The 13,069-nt window shown below is 40.9% G+C and overlaps 1 protein-coding gene across 1 annotated transcript in view; it reads right to left on the reverse strand.

Annotated features, from left to right (window-relative positions):
• Window positions 1-2,326: 2,326 nt before the first annotated feature.
• CENPF (centromere protein F) overlaps window positions 2,327-13,069 on the reverse strand; it is a 56,162-nt gene continuing 45,419 nt past the window's right edge. Inside the window, exons 16-19 of the mRNA XM_059904253.1 lie at window positions 11,115-11,277; window positions 9,419-9,895; window positions 7,815-7,993; window positions 2,327-2,801 (exon numbers count right to left, since the gene is read on the reverse strand). Of these exons, the coding sequence (XP_059760236.1) occupies window positions 2,598-2,801; window positions 7,815-7,993; window positions 9,419-9,895; window positions 11,115-11,277 (1,023 nt within the window). The 3' untranslated portion in view covers window positions 2,327-2,597. The remainder of the gene's footprint in view (window positions 2,802-7,814; window positions 7,994-9,418; window positions 9,896-11,114; window positions 11,278-13,069) is intronic.

Raw genomic sequence — 13,069 nt, forward strand, 5'->3', positions numbered from 1 at the left:
TGCCATCATCCTAGACTGAAGGACATCTCCATTGCACAGAGAGGAAAAGCTACTTCTATCACAGGAACATTTGTGCTATCCGAATTATTCTGGAACAGACTGCTCCTAGAGAGGCACAATATAAACAAGAAAGAGAGTGGGCTCTATGTTCACAAACACCATGGTTGAAATACTTCAACTCTCTGAGCCTACATCATCTTTTATCCAATAAGGATAATCCCCGTTTTGCAAGCTTGTTGTGAGGCACATTGTTATTATTAACAAGCTCTCTCGAGACATGAGTCAGAAGCTCCGTGTCTCTTACTTAATCTTAGCCTATGAAATGGAGATCCTAATGTCTACCTCACAAAGGTGTAAGGTTTGAGCAAACATGTGAAATGACTATAATTTTCCACACTGTTTTAAGTAGCTGAGCCATAGCTCAAGTGAATAGTGCCATTAGATACATAGCTCTACCTGGAGGTAGGATGCTAGTTTCAGGTCCTCAGGTTTTTCTAATTAGAACGAACAGCCTGGTTCTTCTGAAGCTACCCAAGTTCTATTCCCTCAGTGTTCTCTCTAGTCAGTGAACTTAGCGTAAAGCCCCTTCCTCTAAAGGGAAGGCAGCTTATGTGAGTAGAAGTGGGAGGGAGAGCATAGTCCCCTTTGGACTCCTGATAACTCCCAATAACACAAAGGGCCATCTCAGTTCCTACAGAATATTCAAGAGGGAAAAATCATCTCAACCAAGCCCCTCATTGTACAGATGAGAATCAAATCCCTAGATCTCTGGACTTGGTTATTTCCCCATATGATTTGTCAGCTGGGATCTTATTTGTGACTCACCTGGCTTATTAGGTACTTCAGAGTTGGGACTGTAGTGTATTTAGTTTTCATCCTATATGCAGCTCAGCTCCTAGTGTAATAAGTATTATTAGCTCAAGGAAAAGAATATTTAATGTCCTGGCTGTCCACTTATAAGACTGTGAACAATTCTCCACAATTATGAAAATGGAAGGCATGCTGAGTACTTCCTATAACAAGGAACAGCAACGACAGTCCACCTAGGAAAAGGTGAAGATGCTTTCAAGGACCCACCAAACCACCCAGCCAGGCCTATTGAGTGGAATCTTCCAAAAACTGGAGACAGCCAATAAAGCTGATGGCCTGATCCCAGCAATGTCTACTCTGGGCCATGCCCTTGAGCACATGGCAGCCTTGGGATGATTTATGATAAGGATATTGCACCAGACCACAACCTCGAGCAACAGAAAAAACAGGAGGAAAGTCAGGATACCACTTTCAGTGGATGAATGCTAAGTAGCTTAATATTATTGAAGCATTATCCAACAATAGAGGCCATCTGGCAAAGGACAATTTTAAAAGATAAATGATAGTATTTGTCAAGGTTTACACATCAATCTGAACTGAAAGTCAAGAGCAAATTATCTTTTACTAGCTCATGTCCTGGAAAACATCTTTACCCTGATTCAAGGACACAAGGACTTGTTCCAAAGTTTTTGGAACTGATATGGCTCATAATGCCTGCATATTTTCAAAGCCCTGTCATCCGTAAATGAGCTGGAAAATACCACATACTTGTATCCTTGCTGATGGGATTTAATGGGCACACACAATGTGCTAAGCGCTGGCTGGACGTATTATATGCCTACATAATCTTCATGACCCGTATTCCAAATCACATCTTTTAATATAACTGAATACGTTCACTAAATATAGTAGTATCGTTTGTTAAAACATTTTTACTTTTATAAGAGGCTGGTGAAGTTAGCAAGAAATGGTACCAATGTTCATAGTATATTTATATTTAGGAATCATTTATACAGAAAACAAAGGTGAATTTTTTAATAGAAAAAAATGCCATATTTTAATAGAAGATCACCATTTATCAGAATGCATACCAAAATACTGCAACAAATTGGTCTTCAACAGAAACAGCACAATGACAGAAAACTCGATATGCTACACTTCTGAGGAGTCTGCAGCCAGGGTAATTGGAAATCAACACACAACTCCCACTACCCCACACACAAATATGTACAGGTTATATAAGCCAAGATTTAGAAAACACATTGAAAGAGGAGGGACACACCCACATATGTATTTGTGTGCATGTTTTCCTTGAAAACATATAACATTGTTTTCTTTTGTTTTACTCAACTCAAAGAAATTCTTGATCTAAAATTATTTCATGCTTAACACTATAGAAAGGAAATACCATAAAGCAAGTTTACATTTTCCTGGGAGCTGTTTGTTGCCAGTAAAAAATGTTTTGCATTTTTTCAGTGTAAAAATCCGCATAGAAACAGGAGTTGTTATATAGTGCTTGCCATTTGTGTTAACATTACCAAAAAGCTTTATACAGGACTATTATACATTACAGAAGAGGAATATCAATGAAGAGGTAATCAGTGCTTCCAAACTTTTCTAACTGTTATACAGGGGGAGATCTAAAGAGTCCAACATATTTAGATTTATAAGGAATTGTTTTCTTCCCTCTGATAATGTGCTCCCTGAATAAAGAAAAACCCCACAGACGCACTGCCTTCTATTCAACTACAGCCACCTTCCAGGGGTGCTGACACACAAGGGCCCTTCTACTGGACCCTACAGTTCTCACTGCCCTTGGACTCGGGGCCAGCTTCTGGGCTGGGAGCCAGCCGGCCTTGCCTGGCCCTCAGGCCCTCCCTGGGGCTGTCAGCCGAACTTCTCTCAGGAAGGTTACTGATGGAGAGAGATCTGGTGGTGGGTTCTCGGAGGGCAGTGCCTGAATCCACTGGGCTCTGTTGAGTAACCTTGACCTGCAACACAAGTGTCGTTGTTAGAGGTTTAAATCCCGTTCACATTTCTACAACGTGAAAAATCAAGCACTTAGATCACCAAATTTGAAGTTAAATTCTTCTTCTAGGAGTTATACACAGTTTTACTCTTTCTTCTTCCCTGAAAACAGGCCCCCATCTAACAGAGAAGCTAGAGAAAAGGGTCGGACACAACCTCTGACCAGCCGCCTTGCAAGCTTCCCTTGACACCTCTGACGGCCGCAAACTCACTCCCAAGGCCAGTGTGACATTCTCAGGTCAGAAGGTACGCTCTTTGAGGGCAAAGACTATGTCCTCTTTACCTTTGCGTCCATAGTGCCCAGAATATGCCTACCTGGCAAACATTCAATATTTGCCTAAATAAGAACCCAAAGCAGCTTCCATTTATCTTATCTGAGCCCCTGCTGTCATTCAAATGAACGTATTCCAGATGAGTAGTACCACCTTCATAGAGTGGAAGCTTTATTTACAACATTTAAAAGACCTAGAGCCTCCTCCTCACATACCAGCATTTTAATCATTCCCCTTACATTGTTGTTTTATTTCCATATTTGGTTTATGGCAGAAGGGCAGCTATCTAATAATAAAGTCCAGAAAAAAGTAAATTCCCTTTCTGATGTCCTACCTTTTAAGAGAAAGAGGGAATCTCAAAAATGTGAGACTTTAAGACGTAGATGAGGGCTTCCCTGGTGGCGCAGTGGTTGAGAATCTGCCTGCCAATACAGGGAACACGGGTTCGAGCCCTGATCTGGGAAGATCCCACATGCCGCGGAGCAACTAGACCCGTGAGCCACAACTACTGAGCCTGCACGTCTGGAGCCTGTGCTCCGCAACAAGAGAGGCCGCGATAATGAGAGGCCCACGCACCACGATGAAGAGTGGCCCCCGCTTGCCGCAACTAGAGAAAGCCCTCGCACAGAAACGAAGACCCAACACAGCCAAAAATAAATAAATAAATAAAAATTAAAAAAAAAAAAGAAGTAGATGAAAGGGCAGGGTAGCTGGTAAAGTCGAGATTTTTTTGAGGTTTCCACGGTAGCGAAAAAAGATATGGGGTCGGGAAAGAGAAAGAGGAGCAAGACAGAGGAAGCACAGAAAAACGTCACTTAACCAAAGCGAAAGGCAAGAGCAGACAATTCAGGTAGGAAGATTTGTAAAAGAAAAAGAGGAAGGACTCTTAACAAGGGTGAAACGTGCTCAGTACCAAGTCTGAGAAGCGGCTATGGGACACATCACTCCCTGCGCAACGGATTGCCAGTGACCTCCTTCTGAAGCAGTAAGAAGAAAGAATGGAAATTATTTCCCCGTTTATATTCTTTCCATAGGAAGTACGTGGTCTTAAAAGGCAGCTAAATACTCTTCATTACAGAAAACATAGTAAATCTGGCCGACAGATCAGATCCCTGGAAAGCTTGCCTCTGCCTCAGATGATGTGCAGGACATTTAAAAGGAGCAGCCTTGAAGGCTCAGGACTTAATGGAAAATTACTGTCCATGGAAAGCTGAAGGAAAAAAAAAAACAGAGTTTTACTGGCACTCCTCTTTCTTTTCTTTTCTCTCTTTTTTTTAAAAGTAGAAAGTGATACAAAAACAGACTTCTCTTGAACCCAACAGATGCAGGAGAATCAAACCTTTAGATTCACCATTAAAAGCAGGGGGATGGGGGAGTGGGGGGTGGAGAGATCATGCTGGGGAAAGAGAATTTAAGCTACTCAATTCCTGAAACCCAGTTAAATAGCCAAAGTCCACCCTTTGGCCTCCCCCTCTAGACTCAATTTCTTTGATTCTGAATGAGGAAACTGTAGCCGGTGATCAGAGTTTACACTCTGGATTTGATCCTCAGGTTGGTTAGTTAGCCTCAGACCTATCCATAACTAGGTGAGGTCGGACTTACCAGGTACTTAAGCTATTAAGTGCACCCATGCCCTAACTGTCTTACAGACTGTGTCTGCAGCCACAGTGGGGAGAGGGCAGGTATGCAAATGGCTCATTGGAAATGAACCTCATTAGTAGGAATAATGGCTAAGACCCCACAAAACTGCTGACCGACTCTGTGGTGACAGCTTCACCATCATCTTCTACAATTAGTGGATGTTCCTCTGGAGCTGACTACCAACCCCAGATTCAGATCAAGTCTACACACAATCACGACTCCCTTGTTCCCAGCAAACTGGGAGCTCTGGGCTTATTCACCCCAGAGACATAACAGAGAACAATCCTCACCTAACCTGCATTTTACCCATGTTCCCATTTGAACTTGTCAGATGTCACTAAAGGTTCCGTTAAACGATCTAGGAAATCTCTCAACACTCAGCCAGTGACTTCAGGCAAAGGCTCATAATCCCAAGTTTCTAAACTACTGCTTTAGGAAATGACACCTTGCTCTCTCTTTTTTCAAACTGAATGATGAAATATGCTCAACACATGAGGTAAGCATTTTATAAGGTGATTCAGAAAATGCTGAATTAAATTAAAAATCAATAGGCTGGGGCTTCTCTGGTGGCACAGTGGTTGAGAATCCGCCTGCCAACACAGGGGGCATGGGTTCGATCCCTGGTCCAGGAAGATCCCACACACCGCGGAGGAACGAAGCCCGTGCACCACAACTACTGAGCCTGTGCTCCAGAGCCCGTGAGCCACAACTACTGAGCCCGCGTGCCGCAACTACTGAAGCTCATGCGCCTAGAGCCTGTGCTCCACAGCAAGAGAAGCCACCGCAATGAGAAGCCCGCGCACCGCAACGAAGAGTAGCCCCCGCTTGCCTCAACTAGAGAAAGCCCGCGCGCAGCAACGAAGACCCAACACAGCCAAAAATAAATAAATAAAATAAATAAATTTATATATATAAAAAAAAAAATCAGTAGGCCAGGTTTCAAAGGCTTGCATCTAATCATGAAGTCCCCTATAACCTTCTTTCAAGAGGAACCACCCTCCATTCATGTGCACAAGTGCACAAAATTGCTTAGCAATTCATAACCGCTGGTGCCTACTGCAGCCTGTAGCTAAGGCAAGCACACAAGTCTGCAGGCAGCCATGGTTATCGCTCTGTCCTCAGCAGATGCGACAGCAGCGTGGAGAGCAGGCCCCCTAGCGTGCAAAGCTCTCTTTCTTAGATAGTAAGTCTAAACTCCACATGGAAACTGCTTTAACATCAATTCCTCATGAAAGAAGGGAAAAATGACCCATATGATGATTTCATGAGGTGATTTCCTAACACACCTTTAAACATCTATTATTGCAATCACTTCAGGACATTCACAGCTCCATCATTCAACAAATATCTGTATTAGACATGAGGACACAGGTAAACTGTGAACATAACCAGGAACATCACAGAAGTCATACTGGAACTCAGAGGGCAGATATTTAGGCAAGTAATTACAGTGAAGTGAGCTGCCATGAAATAGCAGGAGGTACAGGGTACTACCTATGTGTCATGATTTCCTGTTCTAAAAGAGCCAAATACTTCATTTCAGGAATTAGCTTGTGGTTAATAGCTTTAGTCAAACCTGGAAGCTTTCACTCTTTAAAGGTGCTAGTTGCTTTATGGAAAAGAAGCTGTTCTTATGGTCCCTTGGAAAGTCAGGACCTACTCCAGTGTACTCTTCAGTGTTCGATTGCTACCAGCATCCAAAAGTGAAATCCAAATGTGAGTGAGTGAGTGAATGAGTGAGAAAAAAAAAAAAGAGAGAGAGAAAGGTGGGTGGAGGGGTGGGGATGGGGAAGAAATTTGCACAAAATAGTAGAATATTTCTAATACAAGGCATGAATGGGCCCATTTTAATGAGTGAAAGAAAACCTCAGACCCTTCTTCCTCACTCCTGAGTTAATCAAATTTTTATTATAATATAAGTTATGAACAAACTTAATAGTAGGCATAAATTCCTTAATCCTTAAAGCCCTTATACATCAACATAGCAAATGTGCATATATGTTCTTGCTTTGATATAACTAATCACCAGTGTCTTTGTATTTGGTGTCTAAAATCCTACTGAGGAGCATGCCTGCCCACTTAAGAATTACTACATTACACAAATAGGATTACTACACTTTCAAAGCTTTGTTGGCTGGTTCAAGGTAATCATATTGAATACTTAAACTCTGACAAGTAAGCAATCAACGTAAAATCACAACATTAAAAAAAAAAAATCTGTGAGTCATTCTAGAAACTTCCAACAAGATTCCTGCAATCCCTAGTTTGAGAAACAGTGGGAAAAGAGCAAGACTGGAGCTGAGAGAGAGAGTCAGTATTAAGTCTGGGCAGGTTCAATCTTTGTAAGTCTTACTTTCTTCCTCCTTTTATAATACTACTTACTAGGAGAGTACAATAAAATAAGAAAATAAAACTTGAGTTCCATAAAATACATATACTTTGCATACATAAGTGGTAGATGTGGTATGGATTATTGTAATGGGACAAAGATCTGTGAAGCAAATATCCTCTATGCTTTAAATAACGGGACTGGGCTGTTTGCAAGGTGCAGAGAGGTCCCTAAGATCCCAGCCCTCCCTACCCTCAACAATCAAAATAGAGACATTCATAAACAGAGCTACTTTCTCCAGACGTCTACTGAAATATGTGCTCTTTGTAGAAAGTAAAGGAATAATAAAACACAAAGAGTCAGCAGCTGGGGGGCAGATGGGTGAGAGGGAAAACTGTGAAGCAAGCAATGACCAGTACCCGTGCCAAATCCTTCGATGGTACTGCCTGAAACTTTCTTACGGACCCTTTGAGTTCTGATCTAACAATGCCAATTCCGGTCAAACGATTTATAAGTGGCCGCTGGGTCAAGGACAAGATTGTGCGGCAGGGTAATGTGATGTTTATCCTCGCATCTGCTCGCTACTTTCCTCACTACTGACTTCTTTATACCCCAGGGAGAAGGTCAGACTTTGAAGAGCTCCTGAGTCAGAAGGCGCAGTGTCAAACCCTCGCCCAGATGATGCTGTCATTTCCTGGATTTCAAACGGTAGATACATGTTCACTGTAGTTTACCTTTTGTGATCTGCTGCCACCAGCTGTTGATTTGGAGGTCTCAGCGAGATTTTCTTTGTCGAGACTTAGGGGGGATGGTGCTAACTTCTGCGCAGCAAGGCGGGGGCTGGTCCTTGTCACCATGGTTGTTCTCCGTAGGATGTATGGGCTACTCTTTCCTGTTGGGATGTCGGCAAACCCTAAAGGCAAAAAGTTGACTGTCAACACTGCTGGCTCTAATTCTACCTACGGTGGGGGTACTATTCACTAGGTGAAGTTTGAGCAAGGATAAGGGTGACTCCGAAAACACTTTCTCCTAGCCACAGTGGACAATGGACACACTTTATTCAGTTACCCTGGAGTCATCAAATTGAATAAATCAGTAACAGGTTTTTTTTTCTTATTAGAATCATAAGAAACCACATGGGGAAAATAACATTAAACAGAAAAAATTCTTCCTGCTCCTTTTATGTGGATGTCTTAACTCGCACTTTTCTAAGAAGAACACACCAGCAGGCCTTCCTGTAAGATTTGGATTAGAGGGGGAAAAAATGGGTGAAATGGAAAGGAAAGAGATAAAAGAAAAGGTCTGCTCTTGTTGAAAGGGGGAAAATGTGAAATGGTAACAGCTACTTGAGGTAGAAAAACTAGGTGGGAGGAAAGATTTGACCTTCCTCTGCACTCCTCATCACCTTCCACAGAGGGAACTGACAGGACCTGTGATGACCGAGAGGAGAAGGGCAATGCCAAGGATACTTAAAGAAAGCATGTCACACACAGCATTAAAGTAACTACAGTAACTACAGCAGCATGTGGTTTTGCTTTGTTTTTAACCCTTTAACTACAAATAAAAAACAGAAACGAGAAAGAGATAGCTAAATATTTAGGGGTTAGATTTCCTAAGGGCTAGAGTTACTCAGAACAGTGCTTCTCAAATTATCTATGGCAAAAAATCGGTTTTGATATTTTGTGGGGGAGGGGTGGGAAGTAATTTCCCATCTGCTGTGGAATGATACTTTTGTATAGTACAATAAGAATGAATCTAATAGAAAACTGATTATGTGCTTGAATGTTGCAACAATAGCAAAGGGCTATGAAAATTTCAAACTCTTACTCTTGATTCCTATACATTGTTTTGATCATGGAGCAGTGTAACAAACGTTCCTAGACTGGCCCCCAATCTCTGGTCCGCACTTGGAGGACCGGTGGGTTTTAAAAAAAAAAGTGGTAAGTGGCTTCAGCCAGGGGTCCAGCATCATCAGGCCCATCCTCTAGCTCACCCACTACCTGGGTCACACATGACTAAAGGTGGGAAAGCTCGAAGGGTGTCTTTGATTTGGGGATTTTTCAACACAGAAATACCAATTTCTAAACAGGTTTTTGACAGCCATTTTTCAAATCTCCTAGTACTTTTGGTACTGTGACATGAGTAATTAGATCTTAGCCATTCTCTCATGACAGAAAAGAAAGTATATACCTAACCAGTTTAACAGTGGACTATTGCTTCTGAAGGTCAATGAGTACTGTTATGCAATAACCTAAAAAATAAATGCTTCTGTCTTTTTGTATGTGAATTTTTATGAGCACTTTCAAAAGAACACAAATACTTTTTGAATTATGAGTACCTTTCTTTACAACTTCTGGAAGTCCCTCTGGCTCAGACTCTGCGTCTTCTGCGTCCTCTGCAGGGTGAATACCACTTTTGACCGCTTTCCTGCTTTTTTTAGAAAATTTCTCTGGTGTAGAAGGTGTGGTTTCTCCCCCATCCTCCCGAATCCCACCGGACCTCTGCCTTTTGCCTGAAGCTTTATTTTGGCCAGATGATAACTTCTTTTCAGTAGCAGAAGGGACTGGGGATGGTGCTGGAACAACTGAATTCAGCGAAGGAGAACTTCGAAGATTAACTTTACATTGTTGTGAACTCAGACGGGCAACCTGTGTTTCTAACATCTCTTTGGCTTTCTCTAATTTCTCATGGCTTATAAGCAGGGAACAGTATTTATCCAGGTATTCGTCTGCCTCCTTGGTTTTTTCTTCAAGGGTTTCTTTCAGTTCTTTCATCTCGGTCATTAATTCATCAACATTAACATCCACAACAGTACCTGTCAAAAATAAAACGACACATCATTTGTAACTTGACGCTTCTCTGATTAACACTGGGCATCAATCAGCAAGCAGTTAACCTTAGACTTGCTTCTTGATTTTTTTTTTTTTGGGAAGAGTGGCGGAAGATCTATCTGTATACGTTCTTATAGTTCTTGTTTGGGAGGGATCATATCAACATACATATTCTAGTGATTTACATACTTATTGGGACAGCTTAAACATAACCCACCAAAATCTCAAACTCATACTTCAGCCAATCCATCAAACCTTCTTGTAGTTATCATATGACATCAAATGAATTAAATTATTACATCCCCGATTTTCCCCTGTCCATCCTTTCTATTGTAAGGGAATGAACAGTAAAAGTCGACAGAGAATATAAAGTCACTGCTGTAATGGCTTTGGGAGATAGGAAGGGGCCAGTGACAAGACAAGGCCAAAGAAGTTCTGAAAACCATTTGGAGGCAATGGAGGATCTGATGGACAAGGGCTTGAGGGATACTATAAGGGAAGAGGTCTCAGTAACTTATAGCTGCCTGGTTGGCACTGATTCCATTAGAGAAACTCCCTGGAGCCCCGATCCATTCTGAGTACTCTTCTCAGCAGGCAAGACTGTTGACCTCCCACCCGTGCCACTTTATGTATGGTCCAGAAGAGCCACTTATACTATGCTTGCCATCATCTATCCACACAGAAAAAGCATTCCACTCTGGGGGCATACATGGAGAAAAGTGACAGGAAGAGTTGTCATTTCTTTTTTATTTCACCTCCACACCCAAAAATATAGCCCTCAACCCTTCCATTTAGTTGACCCACCAGGATGGGCCAAGGACAACCAGAATCAGCTGTTTATAAATTACCAATGCCAGCTCAGATGCCAGTCTTCCTTTACATTAGAACTACATCATGGACATCCACATGAAAAACTCTTCTTGGAAAGGCTCGTTGGCAGAAAGGGCTACCAGTTCTTTGTATGTTTTATAGAACAGAAGATGCAATACTTCTATTTTTAAAATGCAGGCTTCATTCTGAATCCTATTAATGACCCCAAGCTAAGCACAAAATTCTGAAATTGGAAAATGGCTAACTGCTGAAAATCAGCATGCAGTCATAGAACAGGGCACTAACGACACTTCCCATGCAGACACACCATACGTGTATGATTCACTAGTGGAAGACAGTTTGGGTTCACTGATTTACCCAGTTAACACCCACCTGCTTTCTGTTTCTCTTGTGCAGCTTCAAGATGAGACACCTCTTTCTGCAACATCTCCTTTTCTTCTTCCAGCTGTTTACAGGATTTGATCAACAACTTTATTTTCCCCTGGGCACGATCGTTTTCCTTCTTCAACTTATCTGCATATTTTAGATTTTCCATCTACAAAACAGAAGTGATTCCACTTAAAACCTTGAATTGCTTTTCATATGCATATGGAAAAATAATAAGATATAATTAAGAATCATATGCTGTAAATTTAAGAACTATTATCTTCAAAACAATTCATCTTCTCTGCTCAGTGTCCTAAGTCCCCCCAGTAGACACCGTGGTTTTGTCACTCCCTTTCTTAGTATCAGCAAGCATCAGTCACAGTTCTTAATATAATGCCCTATTAAGTAGCCCACTATGTCTGTGTTTATCCAATAGGAATCACACCGGGAGGTAGGGGCCAAGGGTCCATGCACATATTCTTGGTAGGCCAAACACTCTAGATGACAGAATTGTTCCCTTTTGTGATCTGTGCTGTTGCACAATTTCAATACCTAAGATGGCATTTGTTTAGTCACACCAAGTGATACTACAGCTCACCACACAAATTTAAGGCCAAATGATATTACGGTTTACAATACAAATTTAAATTCTATAGCAGCTCAAACAAAAAGTGAATAGAATGGTGGCAGAATTATGTCATCAAGCACTTCTCAGTAGCACATGTTCACAGTTCCTTAAGCACAATTGCAAAATCAAAAAAAAGCTCTGAAAATGATTTCTAGGCAAAACTTGACTTGAACAGATATGGAGGAATTTATTCCTTTATTTATCCCACCTTGTAAAAATATTCATACATTTTGCTGTAGAAATATGAATTTGATTATGAAGTATTACCCCAAGATTCTGATGGGACATTATGTAATATGTGGCATATGCATTGCATTATGCAATATCTAAGAAATGCAGAATTGTAAAACAATCTAGCTCTAAGAGTTTCTGATAAGAGATCATGAACATATAAAGGCAGACCAAACTATTAAAAAAAAAAAAAGAAGAACCTGAGCATCACATTCATGTTACAAGTAGATTTCATTCCTTGCACATTTCACCTTGAAATAATTTATTAGCAATGTTGCAGTAAATCTGCACTTTCAGAACTTTCTATTTCTGATTCCAACAGTAATTGGATTAGAGATAGATTTAATTCAATTTCAACAATGCTGGGCCTTCCCTGGTGATCCAGTGGGTAGCCCTCCACGCTCCCAATGCAGGGGGACTGGGTTCGATCCCTGGTCAGGGAACTAGATTCCACATGCATGCCGCAACTAAGAAGCCCGTATGCCACAACTAAAGATCTTGCATGCTGCAATGAAGGTCCCACGTGCCATAACTAAGACCCAGAGCAGCCTAAATAAATAAATAAATAAAACAATGCTTATCAACTTCTACTTCATTAAAATTATATAAGATTTGTATAGACTCAACTAACAATGTACCATTTTGTACACGGCATATATATAAATAGACATTCCCCACAGTACAACTGTCGAAGATTAAAAAAAAGGAGAAAGTGAGTAAATTAAAACGTAGACCTGAAGCTACTTCTGTCTTGTTATTAAACCTAACATCTCTCATTTTGTAGCAACAGAACATTATTGATCATTAATATTATTTTGCACTTAGTTTGTATTTTATTGGTATATTTCCTTCACCTTGATAATTGTATAAGAGCTGTAAACATAAGAAATCTATGCCTAGTTTTCTGACCTTTACTGAAAAATATTTATTTTCCAGGTTCATATTTTACATTCTGGATGGTATTCGTTTTATGAAAAGAATTTTGTGGGTATCAAAACAGCCTCCCTCTCCAGGTAGAATTACTGTAGCACCTTCTACAGTCTAACAATACTGAGATTAGGGCTCACCTCCTTTTTTTTTATAAAGAAAAAAGTTTTATGTT

Source organism: Balaenoptera ricei, chromosome 1, assembly GCF_028023285.1.
Source record: "Balaenoptera ricei isolate mBalRic1 chromosome 1, mBalRic1.hap2, whole genome shotgun sequence".
Lineage (NCBI taxonomy): Eukaryota > Metazoa > Chordata > Mammalia > Artiodactyla > Balaenopteridae > Balaenoptera > Balaenoptera ricei.